The following is a 23,830-nucleotide window of genomic DNA, read 5'->3' as shown; positions in this document are numbered from 1 at the left end:
CTGTTTCACAGCTATGACACCAATATCGTGTGGCGCAAAGAAAGCAAGTTTGCAGGTGAGTCTGCAGGTGTCCTAGATGAAAGCTGAAGTAGAGCTCTTTCCAGCTGACACACATTTATTATCAACTGTTACGATTTGCATTTCACAGAGGCGTTTCTTTTGCCCTTTTTACATACAAATTCAAAATAATGCTTATACTTGCAGAAGGTACACAGGCTGTACTGTCTGCTCTGTCAGTAGCAGAGTAAATATATTAACTGGCACCAATACACTACAGAAAATAGAACTAGTGCACAAGGACGGTTCATGAATGTAGTGAAGGAGGATATGCAGAGAGCTGGTGTGACAGAGGGGGATGCTCGTAATAGACACGGAGAGGTGGAGGCAGATCATCCACTGTGGTGGCCTAAAGGGAAGAAGCAAGAAAAAGTAGATCTGCTGCTTTCCTGGTGTTCGTTACTGTCCTCTACTATAAGTGTGGCTGCAGAATTTAAGGACATGGCACAAATCACCTCTGAGAACAGTTTACCACAATGCAAATATATCGTCATAATTAGCTTTAAAGTGGCAGCTGGATAACAAAATGACTGCTGGGATTGACTGTGAGGCAGGGCTGGACTGGCCATCGGGCGTACCTGGAGGGCCGCTCGTGATTTTTCGTTTTTATGGGCCGATGGGGTTTTATTTCTTTTCTTTTTTTCAACGGTATAAATGAATGGTGGTGGATTAACCATTTGGTCATGATCGACTCTGGGCTGGACCAATTACAGCCGAGGAGGTCGGACTTTAAACTTGAGGTGAAAAGGCACACGGTTTGTCCCGCACTACTTCAGCTAGAAAGTTGCTAATTCAATCATGAAACTGATCAATGATCAGCTGATCGGCTTTTCTCTCTGCGCCAGAAAGAGGAAACCAGCGGATTCGCTAAACAACAGCAGCACGTTTAAGCTTGATCAGCTGTTGTTAGAATTTATTTAATATTAATTTCTAGTATCAGCTGATGTTTGCTGGAGCCACAGCTGTAAAAGCTGCTGGTCATGATGTCGGTTTGGATATGTGGTGAGAGGGAAACATGAAGATGAAACCAGGAGATGTCCTTACTGGATCATCAGAGCTGAACAGGTGATGGAGAAACAGGTTTACCTTTTAGGTGACATGAATGAGTTGAAGGGAAGTTATGAACTGTTTCTGAGAGACAAATAACACCAGGATCCTTTTCTAAGCAGCTGACAGCTGGTAACTGTGCAGGGGCGGGTCTAGCAAAGTGTTGCCAGGGGGGCAGGTAGGGCATTAACAGGGAGAGGGGGGCACAAAGAAATACTTTTCTTTCTTATTCTCATTTAAAATGTCTAGCTTTTAATAAATAATTATCTGAATCTTACAACCAAAGTTTTCATCTGATGTAAAATGTATAGAAATCCATTATTGTATTCAGTAAATATTAAGTCTAGTATATATCCTAGTAAGTTATAGTATTCTTTCCTTTGTTAAGGTACCATCTGTGCAGGCTGCGATTCTGCTGAAGAAAGATGTTGAATGAATTTAATTACTGGAGAAAAATAATAGATTTCTGTGCATTTGTTTTATACGTGCATTAAATTAAAATCGGTTTTGTCAACTAAGCATCTTGAGGCAGAGGGTGGGGGAGTGGTTCCCTATTTTTTTTTTTTTTCTTTTGTTGCTGGGAGTTAGCAACCCTATTAGTGAGGTATATGTAATTAGGTTGTTTTATATTTTTGCCAAGTACTGTTTAGAATAGCAGAATAGTGAGGATGGTGAGGTTTAAGTTTATTATAAAGGCTTTATGGCTTTAATACCACGGTGGGCCGGTCACTGGTCAAAGTGCCCGGGCTGATTTTTTTGTCCCAGTCCAGCTCTGCTGTGAGGCTTTCAAAGAAGAAACTAGTGATCGATAATCGGAAATAAACCACAACTATCTGTTTCATTAGCATCTAGCAGCACAGTGTCAGCACGCTGATGTGAAAGTGAGAAACACACAGGGAGGGAGCATTTCAGCTAACAGGGGATTTCTTCAGACCCTTTTTGTTTTCCAAGCAATATTCATGTAATGCCAGACGCAACCTACGTCTAATAGAACTGAGATTTCTGCTTCAATCAGATGCAAAGCCACTGGGGTACACTCAGCATGAGAAGAGGAGATAAAGACAGAAGGCAGTACTGTATGTGGCTGTGTGATGTAAAGCAGGTGAAACAGGCAGAAAAATGACAGGGACAACGAAACAAGAGTCAAAGAAGGTGAGTTAAGATTCAGAGCATCCACACACACTGAGGATCCTCTCCTCCGGATCACAGGTGAGCTCATTGCCTCATGTCATGGATGTCTGACTGAGGCAAGCACAGGCAGGGCTCTGACTGACACGTCGCTCTGCCTGCTTACATTTGGAAATAGAGTCGTTACTACTCGTTTAAGGGCTCGCTGCTGTTCTCACCATCTTCTAGTTTGTCTTCCTAAAGTCCTCCTCGTATTGTATTTGCTTTGAATTCATTTTGCTCTTGAAAGCATCAACACCTTCATACACACAGCACCCTGAAATGAAAATGGCACAAAGCTTTTATGTAGTGTTGTAGCTGCATAGATGCAAAAACATGAGTTATTTCAGCCTATGGCTCGGTAGCTGCTAGGCAACATGTCAGCATTATAATGTATGATGTATAATTTAGTTTCCATAGATATAAATGAAATGTTGTACTTCTGAAATGAAAATGACAGGATGCTTCCATAAGCTGTTATTAGGGGCATGATACCACCCCCTTGACTTGCCTTTTTTATTAGTCTCTTCCCTTTTTGCTCTTCCTCTGCTGGTGTGATTGTGGCCGGTTGAGTGTTGTTGCTTGTGTGTTCCAGAGGTGAAGTGTTTCCCGGGTCTCTGTGCTGGCTGCCTACACCTGAAGTTCATTGTTGATTACTCACCTGTGCAGAGTTGAGCTGGTTACTCCCCAGCTATGCAGTTCTCCCTCGTTGATGCTAGATCTTTGCCCTGCACGTGGTACCAAAGCGTTGGCGATTAGCTGGTTCTTGTTTATGCTTGGATTTAGCTTTGATTCCTTTGCTCAGACGCCAGCTGCTGTAGGAGTCTCAGAGGGGAGAAATGCAAGAAACATGAAGAAAGAGAAGAGTGCTGTGTAGATGAACCTGCCTCCCCCTGCATTACCCATCCACAGGAGTCAGCGACAGACTGCTCCTGTTCTTCTCTAGAAAACACCCTCGTTACTTCTGTCTGCAAGGAAATAAAAACAAACAAATATATGTTTTATGAGTCATTTGTCTATGTTGGGTTTTTGACATTTTATTGAAATGACCGTATAGGTGAGCGACTACACTCGGGCAAACTTGAAACCACCGCTTACACTTTTTAAAAACAGACACTACTTTTCTTGAAACTGTTACCGGTGACCCATGAGTGCCACTTTTGTGAGGACAATCCAAGCCTCCGTGTGTCTATGATCTCCACAGTGAACTTGAAAGGGCGCGATTGTTTGGGGAAAGCGGTTTAGTGAAAACTTTATTAAATACAAATTATGTTTTGGTCAAGCTGACTTGCTGTGCAGTCCTGTGAGACGGGGGATAAGCAGGGAACAAGTGTTCTGGGTCTTTTTAAGGATAAATAGAAAAACTAATATTACACTGCATACACACAGCAAAGCTGCCCAAAAACCTCAACAGTCTCCATATTTGTGTATCTTATTTCTTCCTCGGGTCTTTTGCTCTCATCTCCTCTCCTCCACAGACTTGTTTATTCCTTTGCTTCAGATTGGTTCAGCTCTCCATGGCAGGGTAGCAACAGGGCTGTTTGTGATGTCTGTATGGTCGGAAGGATGACAGTGAGAGGCTTGATAGCTCCATTAATGTTTCTTTGGTCTTCCATTTCAAGGCTGCACAAGTGCTCTAATGCCCACACACGTACGCGCGTGCGTGTGTGTGTTTTCTTTTCAGAAAACAGAAAAAAGTATCACGGGTAAAAAGACACTGTGTTGATCTGTATTACTCACATTGTGGGGATGTAAATCTGTTTACAGAGTCATGTTTTGTGATAAATTCAATTTTTTATTTGTCACGTACACAGTCATACACAGTACGATATGCAGTGAAATGCTTGGACAACTGCTCGTGACCTAAAGAAAACAAAAGGAAAAGGCTATGAATAAGATAGGAAATAAATATGAAAAATTAAAAAGTGTAAATTTAACTAGGAAGGAATAAAATATAAATTAAGGTTAAAAATGAAATAACTGTACAACACAAATTAGAATGAAGGGTAAATTTAACTGGGGAAGAATAAGATAAAATATATAAATTAAAGTTGAAAATAAAATAACTGTGCAACAAAATACACAATATAGAACTATATAAGAATGTATGAAGAAACACACACACACACACACACACACAATAACAGCAGCTGTACAAGTATTAACTGATAAAAACCTTTAGGTTTACATCATAAGGGTTAAGGGAATAAATGTACGGTGTATCTCTAATGGTGTTGCTGAGAAAAGAGTCGTGGCAGGAATGTTTCCAAACTTTTTTTTTTAAGTACTCGAGCGAGTGTGTGGCAGGTGTCTTATAAATAATTCGACAGCTCTGACAGCGGTGGACTATCAGGCCACCTGAAGTTTCTGTCTGTTCAACTTAGAGTCAGAGAGACATCTGTGGCAGACTTTTGGGAGGTCTGGACTGTTTTGCAGTAAGCTGGAGTTTGGTTGTCGAAGCTAAACTAAACTAAATAAAGAATAAGAGTACATGAATTTTTAGATTTTAGTATCGTCTGAATCTAGCAGGATAGCTCCCACTACCTCCCACAGTGGCAGTGACTGTCGTCAGTGAAAAAAAATACCAGCTTACTGACTTTAACAAGTTTTTTTTTCACTAATCAGTCAGTTTGTGCACTTTACAGAACTGCATTTGGGTAGCTGAAGAGTGCGAGGGGTTGTTCAGTAACGTTTATTTAGCGCTCATCCAAACTTTTCGTCTGAACACTGACTTCAACAGCTGGACAAAGCTGCATTACACACAAGCTACTCATATCGTCGCAATAGAGCACTTCACTCAGACTGCTGCCTACTTGTGCTTCCTGGATTATTTAAAAGTAGAATGGGAGGTAGAGCCTTCAGCTTTCTCTACTTTTGATTAAAACTTTAATTTAAAGCTTAAAACTTTCCGCTTTGATAAAGCTTATAATTAGAGCTGGATCAGGTAAATGCCGCATACAAAGTACTTGGATATAGAAAGAAGTGCTGGTATATGGCTCTGTGTGCTCAAGTAGAGTAGAAAACTGCTACATCAGAACTATTCCATTCATCATTTACATCACTTTGCATTTAATTGTGAGTTATTATTCATCTCTGGCTCTCTTTTGTCTCGTCTCCCTCCCCTCACCCCTAACTGGTCGCAGATCCCAGAGTCTGGTTCTATCGGAGGTTTCTTCCGGTTAAAAGGGAGTTTTTCTTCTCACTGTCGCCAAAGTGCTGCTCATAAGGGGTTTCTCTCTTTATTCTTTACCTTACAATATAAAACTATTGCGGCAACTGTGGTTGTGAGGTTCATTACTTTCAGCAGTTTCCTTGTTCACAATAGTTCCACATGTTTGATGAAGCAGATTTTTTTTATGCTGATGGGATTTGTGCATCATCCCACGACCAAATCCAGAATTGTCTCATGTCAATGCAGAGCTTTAATTTTTATACACTTCCAAAGCTTGAGCAGTTACTTACTCCCTCAAACTGCACTGACAGAACTGACCAACAGAAAGCCAAAGCTGTGCACATTCTTCACAGCATGACAATATTTTCTTGGAGCTGGGCTGCTTGGCTCTCCAGTGGGCTGCACTGATGTTAAAAAACAAAGTTTTTAACATGACTGACTGCAGGGTCGCCTTCATCATTACCATGGTTTGTATCCAGGACACCAAACGGTAAACCAAAGCTGTATTAGCCACAGTGTCACACTGCTGTCTGACCGTCTGTGTAAACACTATTTACTAATCTAGCCTGAGAAAAAGAACTAGTCCTCACCTTAGCATGTGCCCGTCTCAGTCTTTGGCTAAGGGTTGCAGTTACAAGTGACACTGTAACTCTTACCAGTCAAACTGACTATGTTTTTGTCATGGTTGGCTGTGTGGCAGGCGAGCAGAAGCGGTGGACCCAAAAATGCAGGACTCTTGGAGACGGGAATAAACTGAAAACGCAGCTTTATTGCTGGAAGAATGATTCACAAAATAAAACTTACAAAAACAAAACTCTAAACCGAGGTGCTGGCAGACTGGACATTACAAACACAGAGGAAGTTGACAGTACAACGCAACAGGGAGCACAGGAAAACACAGGGCTTAAATACACAGGGGAGTAATCAGGGAATGGGCAACAGGAGGGAGACACAGCTGGGAGGAATTAGGCTAACGAGACAGGGGAGAGGTAAAACTGAACACACTGACATGAGACACGAACTTTCAAAGTAAAACAGGAAATAAGAAACAAATCACAAAACCGCAAACTTGACACAGAGAGAAAGACAGAAAGAATATGGCACAGAAAACAGAAGACAGTGACCTAAACTAAAGGCCAAACGAGATAAGGAGAACAAAACCAAAAATAACCCTTAATACAAAATCAAACAAGCACAACTCAAAAACCCAAATAATTCATATATTTAGCAAACCAAAACAGAAACAGAAAAAGCTGGGTCAAAATTGACCCAGAACCGTGACAGTTTTAAGATTTTACTCGTGATTTCTTCACAATTCTAAAAATAACTAAAGAACCAAATTACTGAATGAAAAGTGTTTACTGAACCCCAGCACTGAACCTGAGTCCATTTTATTTATAATTTTATTTATATTTTATGTTTTATGAAGCTCAACATCCTTATTTCTTGGCTCACTCATATACTATTCCCGTCCCTAAATACCTTATTCTCTCTGGCACTTATTTCACAAATACCCACCACCACCCAGCTCCACCTGCCACAAGACTACGGCACTCACCACTGGGGCTGACTGTGACGACTCCTGCAGAGCATTAAGTCAGGAGCTGCTCCGGTCCTGGCTCGATTTCTCACTGGCAAAGTCTCTCAAGTTGAAGTATTGTTTAATGAAGCATAAAAGTTTTTTGTGCTAACTGTCCTCAGTGCATGTTTTATTCATGGCTAAAAGCTGTTTCCCAAAAGATCATCAGTTTAAATTTGAAGTATGTTTCTAGTGTCTACATTTAATATCAATCAACTAAAAAATGTTCTACTTTTCTACCTTTATTTTCAATTCAGTTTGATTTATTTACACAGCGCCAAATCACAACAACAGTCGCCTCAAGGCGCTTTATATTGTACATTAGATCCTACAATAATACATACAGAGAAAAACCCAACAATCATATGACCCCCTATGAGCAGCACTTTGGCGACAGTGGGAAGGAAAAACTCCCTTTTAACAGGAAGAAACCTCCGGCAGAACCAGGCTCAGGGAGGGGCGGGGCCATCTGCTGTGATTGGTTGGGGTGAGAGAAGGAAGACAGGATAAAGACATGCTGTGGAAGAGAGACAGAGGTTAATAACAGATATGATTCGATGCAGAGAGGTCTGTTAACACATAGTGAGTGAAGAAGAAACACCCAGTGCATCATGGGAATCCCCCGGCAGCACGTCTATTGCAGCATAACTAAGGGAGGATTCAGGGTCACCTGGTCCAGCCCTAACTATATGCTTTAGCAAAAAGGAAAGTTTGAAGCCTAATCTTGAAAGTAGAGATAGTGTCTGTCTCCCGAATCCAAACTGGAAGCTGGTTCCACAGAAGAGGGGCCTGAAAACTGAAGGCTCTGCCTCCCATTTAATACATATATTAACTCGTTACTTTACTGATTACATGATTGCACATTTTTTAATGTGTTGATGAGCAAGAAAACCTTAGAGCTTAAGGCTACAATTGGGATAGGAAGCACTGCCCACACTCTTTGTATATAAACTGCTAACTAAACACTGTGCATTTTCCAGCTAATATTTGAGCACTTTGCTACTTTTAGGATGGAGTGCATCATTTTTTAATCATACTCTAAATACTGAAAATGTGTAATTATGTTGGCCAACAGTTTTATTAAGAAGAGGACTTGGATTTTTCCTTTTGCCCATAAAGGTCTGGAGAAGCCTAAATGCGCTGCAGTCTTTGCCTTAGCTGCATATTAGGACTCAGCAGGGGACCCCTACTAGACGCTCAAGCCTCCAGCTCTTGTTTTTGAAATCCTCCACTAGCAGAGACTCGAAATCCATTTAATTAGTGCCAACATTTGCCTTAAATTTTACATTGAGATTTTCAGTTATTGTAGGCTGGCAGGATGGTAGCTACAGGTGGATTATTTATGGAGGAAGATGAGCTCTTCAGCAGATTCATCTTCAGCAAGGATAGTCTCATTAGAAAATTATTTTAAGATTATAAAAATATAGTCAAGTGTGTTTCCAGTCCTTTTCTTCTCCACACAGGTAAAAGCAAAATTATAGTTGAGATTGTGAGCCTCGGCCTCTCATCAATAGCTTGTACAGAGCTACTGGCTTTTGTATGAATGAATCTTGTCACTGTATCAGTTATTCAAGATGTACCTGAGTATTTGAACACCCTACAGTCAAAGGTTTCTTTAAATCACTGATAAGTGCTACATACAAAAACAGGCAGCGAGGCACAGTGAGACAGCTGGGGGGCAAAAAGTCAAGAAGAAAAAGTAACAGATGCTTGATGATGATCGTGGTGGAGCACAGCACATGAATACAGTCTGCTGAATCCAAAGTTCCCACCAATATTCATCATCACTTTTGAGAGGTGAAGAAATAGAAACTCACATAATGGATGTGCAGTCGACAAATCTTTAGGACTTTGTAACTCTGTCATGTCAATATGGACCAAAATGTATCCAAAGTGTGATGTTTCCATTACTTTGTTGAATTTATGCAATAACAAATTACAGCAGTTCTGAAGGCAAAAGAAGTCCAGCCTTTTACTGGCACCTAACAAAGTGGCAGTGAGCATCACCAAGGAGACTTTTGCCATTCAACTTTTTCCTTGCAGCGTACCTGGTGTTCAGCCATATGCAATCTTGCATATTCTTCCATAAAGCATAACCTCAGTGGGTAAAATTGATCAGCATAGCTAAAACATCACAAGCCGACTGAGGCTGAATATAACAACTACAAAAATGACATCATGATCCCCAGAAACATGGTGATGTCACACTGACACATTCACAAAAAATGGATCCATGAAAACTGAAGTTAGCTTAGTGATTGTCATGGACACAACACAGTCTCAGCTGGTTAACAAAACATGTTCACTTTACAGTTTTAATATTAGTGCACGACTAAATAAATATTAGTGCACTAGATAAATATTAGTGCACGACTTAAACATTCAAGTTGAACTTAATGGCTGCATCAACCATTAAGGCACTGCAGCCATTTTTTATGCACAGCGTTACTCAAATGATGGATCTTTAAAATTAAACACTATTACTTATTATTTCTTCATAAGTCTCGAGCAAGTAAAAAAATGTCTCAGGTTCTAGCATTTGCGTTTGGAGCTGATCTCAGTGCAAGTGAAGCAGGCTGCAAAACAAACCAGGTCCATGAGAGAGGCAGAGGAACATTACGAGCGGACAAACCAACAGCCGAGTACATTCATAAAAAAGCCCGGACAGAAGACGAGGCTGATGGACGATTACAAGACAAGACAAACACCTTGACAAAAATCCAGCCATTATCCAAGTGTACAGAGAGAGCAAATCCAGAGGTTTACCTGAAGGTGCAAACTTTTGATGAGTCTTGAGAGCAGAAGGGTCGGGACAGAGTTTGTTAAAATAATACACCTAAAAACGCCAGACCCTCCTGGAACAGCATTCTTTGGATAGATGAAGCTAACCTCAACCAGAAGGACAAGAGGAAAACAGGCTTGAAATAACCTGATTATTTTGCAGCACCCAAGATAGTAACTTGATCTAAATCCAATCAGAAAATCCCCCAAACAAAAATGCAACTTCAGACAGTGAAGTCTGCAAAGGACCTTTATTTGTTACGGTCCCAATGTTTTTCCTTGATTAGTGTTTTAAATTCTTAGTTTGAGGTCCTGATATCTGGTGTTTAAAGTTTAGATTTGTGTGGTTGATGTATCTTGCTGATTTCTGTTTTGTTACCTTTGTTAATTTTAGTGTATTTCAAGTTATAGATCTGATATTCATTATTTTATTTATCCTATTGATAAATGTAGTTTTGTGATATGTTGCATTTGGGCTCTTGTGTGGATCACTGTTCATTGAAGGAGAGGTCTGCCTGGTGTTTCTGCCTCTACTTCTCTGTGTTTTAGCTCCATGTTTACACCGTCTGCTCCCTTTTGTCTCTTTTTGACTTTCAAACTTAAAACTTTCCCGTCTTTCATTAGTTTGGTTCCTGTCTGTCTTCATGTCTCCATGATTGGTTTTACCTGTTGTTAATTGTGTAAAACTTTGTTTCTCCATGTGTGTACACAATATTTCTTTTTGTCCTTTGTTGTGTTTGCTGTGTTGCTTCCTCACCTTTCTGACTTTTCATCATGAATCCTGGATTCTGAGGAAGTTTGTTTCCGCGATGGGGGAACAGAAGAGAGAGAGCTTCCTCATTGGCTGAGTGAAGTCAAACCTTTAACCCATCATCTCAACATTTTTCTCCAAAACTTTAAGCCAACTTAGTAGCACAGTGGTAAAGTCCACTAACACTACAACGTGCTAATTGGCACTAAAACAATGAAAAGTGGAAGGCAATAATAGATTATTAATTCTGCAAGAATAAAGTTTTGGAAATTTTGACCAGTTGAAGCACGAGTGGAAAAGTATGCAGTCACAGAGGTTCAACTCAAGAGAAACTGTGAACAGTGAACATCAGCCAAACAACTGCCGCCATATTTCTTCTGACAAAGATGCCCCAACAGGGGCAGTAATCACACGTTACCATTTAATCCTACAGTTAATACATTCCTTCATTAATGTTTGCATTTTTCTGGTGAGCCTGCTCTGAAGCTTCCAGCCCAGATAACTCGGATGATTTGATCACAGTTATTTCCTCAAAAGATATTAAACAACTGCTTTTACATAATTACTCCCAGAGATCTTTACATGTAAAACCACTGGAATCCCATTAAACGATATGAGAAAAGCTGCTTGAATATTTATTTATTATCCCATATTCATAAGAGTCAATTTTGTTCTCATTTATAAAGCATAAAGTAATTAATATTTTATGAAAAGCCGTCAGGTGCATCATTCATGCTCAGTGCAAAGTTTTAAAAATCTATAATAGCGTGAGATACGAGCGTTCCTGATGAACCGCTGTGTGCATCTTCAAAATCATCCTTTATCTGGTAAAATGGAAAACATATGCAGCGACCGAGAGACTTTTCTTCGTACCTTTTCTCACAGACAAATTGAATAATGAGTCTGGCTTTTCCTGTCAACGCGGTTTGTCTTTTCTAGTCGCTGCGTGCATCCCTGCGACCCATTAAGACTACAGGCCTCCTCCGCACTTCAAAAATTGGTTTACTCTTTTTTTCTCCCACACATCAGCTCACACTGCACCCTCTCCATCTTGACTTGCCTCCCCTCATCAAGACCTACACAGTGGTTGCAGAGCTGCATATTGAAAGGATACGCAGTCTCACTTCATGAAGCTGTGACTCTCATTTACACAGATGCAGCAGCTGGGCTGACACACAAGCCTCGCCTTGTGAATTCACATCTACTTGCAGTAGGAGAGAGGAAGTCGACAATGGTGTGACAAATTGCGTTTTCTTATTTTTCATTCTGCTAATTTATTCCTTCCCATATTGCATTGCCACGCATCAACACCCCTCTCTGCAGCTCAGCCACTCCTCCATCCGGTTTCCCGTGTCGTTATTTCCTTTGGAGAGGGAGGCCTGTAGCGGTGGGAACGAGGGAGTTTAATTGGCCTTGCTGTGTCTTTGGAAGGGTGGATTTTGATGAGGTACATGCATGCTATTATTTCATACGCCTGTTTAGTTTCCACAGCAACATCACCTATGTTAGCCTTTGATTCGTGTCACTTTAGTATTTATGACCAGTTGGGAATTAAGACGAGGATGTTTCAACCATAACCGCGCTCAGTGAAATCGATCCCCAGTTCCAACCTTTTCATAATAAAGGTGCCATTTGAAGTTTTTACTCAATACTGGTGGCAAAAAACATTGATCCTTGGATTTAACTCCAAATGCTGAATGAAATTATTGCATTAACCATTTCAGAAGTGCAGTTACAGTCAAATGTAACCAGACAAATGAACTAACTGAGCAAGTTCAAAATATTCCACTTCTTTATTTTCAAAAACTCTGATTTTTGTAATTGTAAATGTACTGTGGAGATTAGAGAAGTATTTTGCTGCTATTGTTAATAATTATCCTCATTACCGTTGCATTAATAATACAGTCTGCAGTATTGATATTGTATTCAGATGTTTAAACATATTGGCACCCAATTAGCCTTTATTACAGGTGCAGTGATAACCACTTTAAACTGTTGAGTTGAATCTATAAGAAAGAGTATTTGCACAGAGTATACTCTGTGCAAAGTAGACAGGAAACTGCAAGCTTTTGAGCGTGTTTGTGAAAGTTACTTTGAGGAGCTGTTTGAATGATGCTATTTGAATAACCAGGTTATTCATTATTGTCTTTTATTCATTGATATTCTTTGATTAAGCTTTTAAGTTCTTGATTAAAACATTTATTCAACATATTACAGATATAGTTTCAGTTAGGTTATTATGCACATTGAATTGGCCTCTCTTCTCATAAGACAAAGTTCGTGTGAGGTCGAGCCACACACACACACACACACACCTGCACACACTGTAGGTAGGCTTATGTTAGGTGAGAGTTCAGATATATTTGCTTGCAACTGCATTTTTGTGCGTGCAGAATTGCTAGTTTGTTGCAGAGCATGGCCCGAGGTTTTGGAGAGGCGAGAGTCAGAAGATGGACAGGAAGCACCTGCCGTGGAGACGGAGACAATGTTCTTTTCAACCTGTGTTAAAAGTCACTGTGGTTTTGATTTGACGCATGCATGTATTGTATCTGATGACACATGAGGGGGCGTTAACCCTGATGAATCAAAAGCAATCTGAAGAGTGTTTTTGGGTGGAGATCTACAGCTGATGTTTTGCAGTGTACATCTCCCCACGCTGCGTGTGGTCATTAAAATCAATTGTTTGACCAAGCTCTTCTGGACCATGGTTGTTTTTACTCTCCTCCTCAATATTGAACCCTTAACAGTACACTGAAGACCCGTTATCCTTAATCTGAGCAGAAATGACACATGTAGGTCTGTACACGAATACATCTGGCTCCTCTCTTCTGCAACACCATCAATAATAAACACCAGTGACCCAGTGCCACTGGGAACCGTGCGTGCTCATAGATCACACTGCTTTGCCTCTGTCTCTTTTTTGTTTTATGGTTTGGATCACGAGCTATTCCAGTCCATGCTTCTTCTTTTTTCTAACCTTGGGGATGCTGTGATTGTCCAGCACTGTTGGTGGACATCCTTCCTTCTAACTTTGCTGAGCTCACCTAAAAATGTGCTAAAATATTTTTCAATGATTTTGATGAGAGTGTGATGTTCTCGCTGTCTTTCTGATGGATTTGATTAGTTTCTTAAGTGAAAGAATGGCCTTGCATTGAGAGGTTCCTCCACTGCTTTTTGTGTTTTCACAAAAACAAAGAGGTCCATTTAAAATAGTCCAGGTTTTTACACGTTTCTAATATGTAGAAACAAAGAGCAAAAGGCCACGCGTGTCCACACAGCAGCGTTCGACTGGACTGTTCAGTTGTATTTTAGGCTCTTAAAACTGGGAAGTAAGATTTCCTGTTAATTCCTTTAATGAAAATTTTCAGTTCAACCTCTCAGATTAAAGCTGAAAGTTTGCACTTTGGTCAAGCGTTCACATCCATCATGTAGTTAGATTGAAAATAGTGTTGGACACAGTGTCAGAGTCCAAAAATAGAAGAATTATGAACAGTGCAGTCGTTGCTACTGACAGTTACAAGAGTTAAGGGTTGCAATTATTCTGCAGTTTGTTTACGTCGTCCTCAGTTGCTCAGATTTTGCTTTGTCAGTACTTAAACATTGCTGAAAGACTGGTGAGGGCAGATAAAATATTCAGGACATCTGGTTTCATTAAATTTCTTAACATCTGGTTTGCGTCACAACTGTCAAAAGTTTGGGGAATTTCACTCATGCACAGTGAGAGGCAATTTAAATTAGCAGCGTGAGAGACAGAAAGGTGTTTCCAGGTTTTTCCAGGTGGCCCCAGCACTGAGGGGAAAGGAAAGCGGGAGATGAGCTCGAGGTGAGCGAGCCTTCAGACAGTGAACGATCAATGAACTCGGTAACAGAGCCTCGTGTGTAAATGTGTGCTATATGCATGCGTATTAACGTATTGTTTATCGAGTCTGCTTCGTTATATCTTTGAGCTAACGAGGCACCTTGCTGATGTCTCTTTGAGGGCTTGCACGTGCATGTGAGTGCGTCACATTTCAATCTGTCTGGCATCAGGATCAGGGCATAAAGTGGCTTCACCCTCGGGGGATGCCACCGCTACCTCTGCGTGTTTACCTCCTTTTCATTCAATAACTCAATCTGATACAAGACGTCAGGTCAACTAATGCTAACTAATTGGTTTGAATGAAGGGTGGTGGAAAATGCCATCAGCAAGGCAAATGAGTTTTAATTACAGCTTATAAGCAGATATAGCATATCTGTCAATCTCCAATTCACTCCACAAGCGGAGCAGAGAAGCAGTGGTTGGTTTGAATTTAAAGCAAAAGGAGAAGAAGTGAGAGAAAGAGAGGAATGGAAGAACTTGATATGGAAGAGAGAGGCTACCGTAAATTCTAAAAGGAGGGAATGAAGGCGTTTGGCCAACACATCAGAGCAGCACGGTTCAAACCAGAAGCAAATTCACTCCAAGTGAAACTCTGCTGCCCTCTAAAGGCTCCAGCTTGCAAAATACTGGCAGATTCGAAAGGCACCGTGTGTGCCGCAGGAGTGTGTGGCCACGCACACGATGGCGGTGCGTGCACGCGTGTGTCCCGATTGCTCGTAAAACCGTGAAGTCCTTTGAAGACGGACCAAGGGATTGGATGGGCTGTGGGTGCAGGGTCGGGTTACCAGGGGGTGGGGAAGGAGGAGAATGGTGATGATGTGAGGTGAGAAGCATGAAGGAGGGCCAGGGACAGCAACCAGGAAGAATGGATTAACACACTTGGATGAACCCTCCCTCCCATCCACACACACTTCAACACATACACGGGAAAGTCAGTGGCCTGCAGGTGAAGCCAGTTCAGTATCAACTGAAAATCCCACTTTCCCTCACATCATCACATACCTGAAAACGCAGCAGCGAATGGACCGCACAATGACATTTACAGCATGTGTGCAAAAGCCTTCATCATAAAAAGCGACTCGAGCCCAAAAAGCGAGATGCATTGATTTCTCTCAAATGTCACGAGTGAGTGTTGCAATAAAACGGTACAAAATTCCAGAGGATACATCTTTCAAAGTGAGCAGATAAACTTCAAAAGCACGGAAAAAATCCTTTTTTAGGGTAAATAAACAGCTGTCTGTGCCAACAGTCTCAGCGGGGTGATGCTACGAACAATGAAGTGCTGCATGAGCACAAAGCCGGTGCTCTTTAAACAGTGTTCTTATTGCAGGTTTTAAACATCCCATTTTGAAAAAGGTGATCAAAACTGAGTGAAATCCGATGACATTAGGAAAGCTGCTGCTGTGTCACTGTCAATCAAAGCAGGTGTAAACACATCACGCAGGCACGGGGCAGCAGCTTGGATGAGTTTTTGAGTGTTTAATGCTTGATAAAGTCAGCCTGTAATGTGTCACAGCAAAGGTTTGGGTGTAGTAGGTTTTACTGGTTACAGCTGTTTATCGGCACTCGGGTAAAAGTCAGAGTTCATCTGTTTGGACCAAAATTTCAGTGGTTCCCGGGAACGTAATGGCTGCCGAGCGGAAGGTTAAACGAATTTCATCGTGTTTGTGTTTCAAAAAATAATGACTTTTGCATTTTCTTCTCTTTCATAGCATTTTCTCTGCTGTAATTACCTTTGAGGGTGTCACTGGTGGACTGAATCTTACTTGGCATCTTTGTGTGTTTTCCACTGTGGCACAGCAAGCACAACAAATATTGGACCGCACCAAGTTGGAATGGATTCGTTCGTGCTGTGCGCCAATGTTTATACTCTATATTCCATAACATTTAATTAATCGAGCACTTCAGTGAAAAGAAATGACACGAGAGCATTCGAGGAGGAGAGAGACGCAACGCAGTGTTTTGATGATGTTCTGGAGATGCTGATTAACACCCTTTCAAAATCATAAGCTGCTATTTAGTTTTACGCTTTCTGATGTATTTATAATAAAGTGCAACATATCAGAGTTTAAAAGTGCTACGCCCCAGCACTTATTTCCTCTGCTGTCCCTTTTAACTCCCTGTACAGAGAAGGACAAAAGGCTTTTAAATCTCAGACCTTATCAGAATGAATTAAAACGTGAAAATACCACAGCCGCCACTCTCGGACTTTCCTGGTCACTGTGATGTGTAAAAAATGGATTAGCTTCATTTGTAAGGCAATTTCCTCCGAACGAGGAACAAGAAATGAAATGCCCCACTGCCGTGCGCGCACACACACGCACACACACGCACACTTCACATCTAGGGATGAAAAAATAAAAGGAGCTTCTGAATTACTGAATTATTTTTAGATGAGGCATGACTTTCCACAGCAGACAGTTTTGTAATCAATTGTAATTAGGTTCTCTGCTGCTTTTTTTTTGGGGGGGGGGGGGGGGTATTGGCTCTAAGATGTGTCAGACAACGGAGCAGCACAATATTGAACTGGGCTGTGAATCCATTATCAACATGCGCAGGGGCTGGAAATGTGACAAAACTGCAATCTGATTAGACAAATATCAAGACTGGTCTGAGCACACAGCGCATCAGTGACCTGAATACTCGGAGCTACATTTGGCTTCAAAAAGTTCTAACCTGGAATTTTACTGCCAGATCTTCACCCCATCATCATCATCATCATCATCATCATCATCATCATCGTTCTCTGACTTTGTTGCAATGACATGTTTAGTAAATCGCGTTTAATTTGACTTATTTTGACTGCCGCACAAGAACTAAACAAGCGAGCACAAGAAAAGTCGAATCTTTGCTTCCTTTTTGCAGTTTACTTAACTTTGAGGTCAAACACTAAGAGACAAAATGTTTTTTGTGGGGATTTTGGAACGCCGCCTCCACAACATGGAACAGGAGCAGAAAGAAATTTTTCAAAATAAACACTTTGCTGGACATTTTGTTCCAGCACTTTGTCTAAAGAGACGCTTTGTTTGAGCCAGGAATCTTCACTTCAGTGGAGTTACATCAACCAATTTTTAAAATGTTTTATTCTGTTTTTACAGACTGAGTGTGCTTATGTTGTTCATAGCTTCATTCATAGAACATTTTATTCCCAAGAACCTGGCACTTTTGCAAAACATTGATTTTTTTGGCTGGTTGTTACCTGCAGTTTGGGGTTTTTGGAGTAAGGCTGTAGCTTTACCCAGGAGCAAGAGTCTCTGCTTATCAGAAGGTCACTCGTTTGATCCTGGGATCCTCCAGCCTGCACGTAAAGACACCAAAAGACGTCTGTGGGAATGGGTAAATGCGCTTTGAGTGGTTGAAAAGTATGGTGAAAGCCTCATAATCCCAGTGTAAGCGCAACCCGTTAACCTTAAAAGAAAGTCTACCCAGAATCCTTTGTGTAAAACCTTTGACTCTAATATCAACAATCTGAAACCAGAGTTTTCATTCATTCTGATGCAGTTCTCTCCCAGGATCTGTTGGGGTAAAGCATGCATGCAGATTAGTCCACACTTACAGTTGTAATAATTAAACATACGCTGTCAGAAAATGTGTAAAACAAAAATAATTACCTTAATGCAAGTAATACGCTTTTAGGGCTTTACTGTGATATCTATTAGCTGTTGTTTTAACCCCACCGTCTCGTCTCCTCTTCAAACAATTAGAAGCCTTCAGATAGACTCGCAGCGTGAACCGACTCGTCCTCGAAACATCCTCCACTGACGAGGTTTGTATCATTTCATTTAGAGGCAACCCGGCGTGTGCGCAAATCAGGTTTCAGAGCTGTAGCTGCTCGCCACATGAGCAATTTGTCCTCTTACTCCAAGGGGAAATACCTGACTGAGTACTTTTAAAAAGTCATTACTGTAAGACATCATTTATAAAGTTCGTAATTAAAAGCTAGTGGACTTGGACTGCTGCGTGCACAGTGCCATTGGCCACTCCTGGGCAAAGGTGACTCAAAAAAAACCCTTAGCTTCCAGTGTCAGGTGTGGAGTATGTTGCTGTTGTTTCCGTGGCAACAGCCACTATTTCCTCTATTGGGAGACAGAGGGATGGTGCTGCGTCCCCACGCACATCTGTACACAGAGACGTATGCGTCTCCTACTGCCACAAATACCTCCAGAGACACTGTGTCTCAAGGGCATCCCTTAAACAACTGTCCTTTTTATGCTTCCTTATCCCCCCCAGCCCCCCCCACAACCGAACACCATCAATCTAGCCATTTACTTTAACTTTATTTCTCACTCCATTAGTTTCTAGGACACAGAGCAGCACAAAGAGAGAAAAGGGTGGGGTGGGGGCTGGAGGAGGAAGAGTGTGAAAAAAATGAAAAGAAAGTTTGGCTCCTTGGAGAGATAAAATGTAATTTCACAGTCAACTTACTGTGATATATTATTTCACAACAATGGGGTGTGGGCTGATATGAGCCCTGCTTGGCACCTGTACAGAGCACTTAGAACATCAGCGATGGTTCTCCGGAGACGCTGGTCATATGTAATTGTGTGTGTGTGTGTGTGTGTAGGCGTGGGCTAAATTATCCCCAAAAATCACCTGAATGGAGCTACCAGGAGGGTCCAGCCCACTGGGTTAAAGCGAGCACAGTCAACTGGAAAATATAAGCAGTTGTAACAAACGTGCAAAACAAATCTAATTTTTTTAGTGTTATTTAATATGAAATAATATTTCCAGCCTGTGATTTCATGTCGTTGTGTGTTGAGCTTTAGTGGGAATAAGCAGCAGGTGTAGATAAACCCAAGCGCGGGAAGAATAAGAGACAAAATCTATTTCTATCACATCCTTTGACATATTTGCAACACGACAGTTCAGCCAAATGAAAGAATCCAAACATCATTTATTCCAGTAGCTGCGCTCCCTCGTTGCTCGCACTTTACACAGAGTCTTATCCAAGAACATGTTACAGCAGTGATGGATGCCTCGTGCTTCATTAGCTGCAGTCTGTCCTGGGAATCACTTACACAATATCAAACAGCTTTGGCCAGAAATCTAATGAGGCAAACAGCAGATGGCGAGAGTTACGTCACGTGAGAAATGCTCTCATTTCAATTCAAAACATAATATCGACTAACATCCGCTCAGCGGTTCTTCTGGAGCTGCTGGTTTTTGAACATTTATTAAACACGCCAAGTATCGAGGACGGATTTAAATGAAATTCTCACAAATATATAATCGATTGAAACAGCAGAACAACAGAACGGGTGGGCGTGTCCCCATCGCTTAATCACAGTTTGCTGGCCTTCTGAAACTGGGACACGAAGCCGAGCACCTGATCTGACGCTGCGATGACCTTATTCTGAAGGTAACGCGCGCTGTTTTTAGACGTCTCGTTCAGGAAGTAACGATAGTTCACCATGATGCCGCAGGAGTTGGCCACACCCCTGGGGCTGGTGTCGGCACGCCAGTTGAGCCGCCACATTGTAGCGCCATTTTGCAGGTGGAAGTTAGCCACTGGATTGAGAGCATAGCCGCGCCGCTTCTCCCCGTACAGGTACCAGGCGCACAGACGCATCAGAACAGGCTCCAGGACTCCGCACAGTCTCTCTGAACGCATCCACTCGTTAGAGCTGAGGAGCTTGCGAAGGGAATCCACGGTCGGGGTCCCCGGGGTCGAATCGGTGGCATGTTGTATCTCCTTCCACTCTTCCTCAGAGAGCAGATCAAATGCACGGCCCTCCTTCCTGCACTGGCTGAGCAGGCCTTGAAGCCAAGCGGAGAAGCCTGGAATGGGTGACAGGCTGGAGAACTGGGCCATGACAGGGAACTCGCTCTGGAAGGCAGAAGAGAGGCACAGAGTTATACCCATGACCTATTTACATCCAGTCGAATTTCATTCATTCAAAAAGGCCTGTGCATGTCAGGCTGCAGCACTGTTTTTACAGTATGTACAATCATGTGCATTAATGCAGTAAAAGCCGTAAAATAGCCTCAACCTTTCCAAACAGGCGGAAAGAAGAAAAAAGATCATTTGAAAATCCAAACTGGGGATGCAAAGAGGAAACAGAGAGACCATGTACGAGGCAGCACAGATCTTATCTTTACTACAATGTAAAGGTCACCAGTTTTACAGCAGTGGAAAAAGGAGTGACGAACACTCACCTCAGCATCAAAACACCCACCAAAAGAAATGTTTGTTCCCAGGCAGCTGCTCGAGCCTTTAGCTCCTCAGAGAGGGACAGCACTGCAAATCAGCTCCTCTGCTTCATGATCCTGCCCTCCTGATGGAGATGGATGACCCTCTCTGTCCTTACCTCCCTCTTATTCCATCCACCTCCTCTGTCCCTTGCACCTTTAATACCTGTCCTTTTCTTTCAACAGCCGCCCCCGCGTGTCTCTGCCTCCTGTTGTCTGCCCACACACGAACCAGTCACCCACCCACTCACCCATCTCACAAGTCCTCTTCCACCCCACTACCTCTCTACTTTCACAAAAACGCTCCCCCTCCCCTCCCCGGCCCATCTTCGCGCTTCGGCGTCTAGGTTGATAAGTGACGGAGCAAATGTGGCAGGCAGAGAAGTGAAAGGCTGCCGATGAAAGTGTCAGACAAACCCTGGAGGGACACGTCGCTGTCTGTGTGCCTTGTTCTGCAACATTGTTTCTATTCCCTCCTTGATCTCGACCCCCTCGGCCCCTTTTACACTGAAAGCCAACCTTCTCACTCTCAGCGTCCTGCTGCCTTTGTACTTCTTTGCACTTCCTTATTCTAACCTCTACTTTTAACTACTGCCTGTTAGGAGTGGGCAGTGTTTACAGAACAGGAAGGTACCCGAATCAGGACAGAAACAGTAAGAAAGGAGGAAAAAGAAACTGGGAGGATAGAATATAGAAGAAAAGATGGAGCGGTGCCAGAACTACGCTCCAGGGTCCAATCTACAAAGACAAGCAGGGCGTCCTCTTTACCTTAAATCACCACGGTGACCTTTTCTTTTCCCCTCTGTCATCTATCAGTCATCAGAGCGCTCCCTCTGTGCTACGCCGCTCCTCTCTTCACCTTTACAAACGCTAAAGAAGCCAAGCTGAGAAACCTCTGCCACAGCTGGCTTTGAAGTAAAGCACTGCAGTCACTCGTCAGGGTCACGGGTACGATTCCCATTCATGGAAAACTGTCCAGAAGATTTCTTGAACCAAACAGAAAAATACATTGTGCCTCCCTGAAATATCATTCTATGTTAAAACCTTTTATAGCATGTTGGAAACACCGACTCTGGTCGAGGAACCGTGTGCAGATGAAACCAGTGCTTTCACGCTCTGCCCTGAACAGGCAAACACACGTTTGTGGTTTTTCTCCCTCGTTTCTGCCATGAAGCAAAAATTTCAATACACCAGAGTAAAGACTCCTCCTAGTTTTAGGAGACGACCTGACAAACCCTCACTCGGGCTTCTCTCCGCCGGCCCTCCGTAAGTTTTCAGAATTCATTTTGAGATTTTGCTTTGCACTTCTAAAACACATCTAGGTCTGGCCCTGAGCTACGTGGCAGAAATATTAACCCCATAAGAGCCCGTCTGCAGCTTTCAGCTCCTCAGTTAGAGCTTTTCTGGCTGTTTTAAGGCAGCGGCTTAAATCCAACCGTGCTTTTGCCACCAGGGCTACTCAGCTTTTTCATGACCTGCCTGAGGAGATAAGGAGTGCTGAATCTGTGCCTTCTTTTAAATCACTTTTAAATACATTTTGTAGAGACTTGGTTTATAAAGTATTTGGTATATGAAGCAGTTGATATTATCATGATGATAAATAAAATCCCTAAAGCTAAAGACAGCTAGAGCTAAAAGCTTAAGTTAGCTCAGGAGGGCAGTATGTATGTACTGATATTAAATTTTACTTAGTTAATTATAATTCTTGCTGTATACATTATTAAACAGCAAGATAAATAGCATAATTAGCCAATTGTGCCCCCCGCGACCCTGACAAGGATAAGCGGAAGGATGGATGGATGAAACGATATATTTTTAGACATAAGTTGTAACAGCCGCCGTTTTCCTTGTGAGTATTTATTACACGGCGTGCTGTGAAGTGGCTGTTTGGTCTCTCCAATGTAGAGGTCTGAGCATTCCTCGCTGCACTGTACAGCAAACACCACATTGTTAAGTCTGTGTTTTGGAGTTTTGTCTTTCGGGTGAACCAGTTTCTGTCTGAGTGTGTTGCTGGGTCTGAAATGCACAACACAGAAGAGCCACCTCCACAGGACAAGACTCAGCAGTCCATCTGCATCTAAAGGTCAAAGGTCACTCTTTCGAGGATGCCAATGTTCACATTTTGGACAGAGAGGACAGATGGTTTGAAAGAGGAGTGAAAGAAGCATCTATGTCCACTGTGAGCGACCATCTTTGAACAGAGGCGGGGCTTACGACACCAACTCTCTGCCATCTATAATCCAGTTTTGAGATCCCTTCCCAGACGCCTTAACGCCCACTCACATCCTGGGCCATCTGACCTCAGGAATTCGCATGATAAGGTGGGGCCAGGTTTCACAATGAACTCACCCGAAACTCTGGCTGATTGGGACCCACACCCAGTTTCACACCTTGGCTCAGGCGATTAGAGGATCATCAGGGGGTCCTTTTGTCCCTCTGTGGGGGGAAACTCCCACTAGGTTTATATCTGGGACTCTCCACCATTTGACCTTAGAACTGAAGAAGCTTCTCGGATGAGAGGTGAAACGTCTTCAAGCAACTTAAAGAAGTCCAGACGCTTTTCTTTGCAAGCTCCTTTGACTACGATGACCTGGATGACTGAGAACCTTCACAGACTTTATGTGGAAAATAAACAAGCGGATACGCGATGGTGTTACCGTCGTTGTTGCTAATGACAACGCATAAAAATCAGGCGCTTGTCTGTCTGTTATTGTTCAGTATGTTTATTAGAGTATAGGCAAGCAAAGATGTATACATCTATAGTAGTTCACTGCTATAAACATACAAGCAGTTATTTCCTCATTTAAACTGCCAGCTCTCTTCTTCAACGTTGCTTCGTTGCTCTGGAACGATTCCAAAGCTCAAGATCTTTAAGATTGCTTAGTGTGAGTCCCGTTCAGACCACTTTCACTTACACTTCTGCCACGGTGGCTGGACATCCTTCAGCGTGTCAAGTTTAGATTTTTCCTCCAGGAGGAGGGACTGTATCCGACTGCCAGGGTGGGTGCTGAGTCAAAAAAGCCCCCACACAGACCACACAGCCACCAATCTCAGCTCCCGTATATTACAGTAGAAGATCAGTAAGCAGTATCATTTTGCTAATCAACTTTCGTGTGCACAACCCTGTGAAGACCAAAAAACCACCTCCTGACCTGAAGGCCTGCATATCTGCTCGTATGCATGCGTGCAAATAGTCAGACCAGCACTTCCAGGTAGACATTTATAACT

At 42.3% G+C, this 23,830-nt stretch overlaps 1 protein-coding gene across 1 annotated transcript; it reads right to left on the bottom strand.

Annotated features, from left to right (window-relative positions):
* Positions 1-16,881: 16,881 nt before the first annotated feature.
* On the bottom strand, positions 16,882-20,850 carry LOC102298994 (malonyl-CoA decarboxylase, mitochondrial-like). Its single transcript, XM_042226218.1, has one exon. It carries the CDS (start codon positions 20,274-20,276, stop codon positions 19,695-19,697), a length of 582 nt encoding a protein of 193 aa, XP_042082152.1. The 5' UTR covers positions 20,277-20,850; the 3' UTR covers positions 16,882-19,694.
* Between the last annotated feature and the right edge of the window lie 2,980 nt (positions 20,851-23,830).

The sequence above is a fragment of the Haplochromis burtoni genome, unplaced genomic scaffold (assembly GCF_018398535.1).
Source record: "Haplochromis burtoni strain Fernald_Lab_line unplaced genomic scaffold, NCSU_Asbu1 Contig_201, whole genome shotgun sequence".
Taxonomy (NCBI): domain Eukaryota; kingdom Metazoa; phylum Chordata; class Actinopteri; order Cichliformes; family Cichlidae; genus Haplochromis; species Haplochromis burtoni.
Note: the sequence above shows the minus strand (reverse complement) of the source record. Positions and strands in the feature narration are given on the sequence as shown.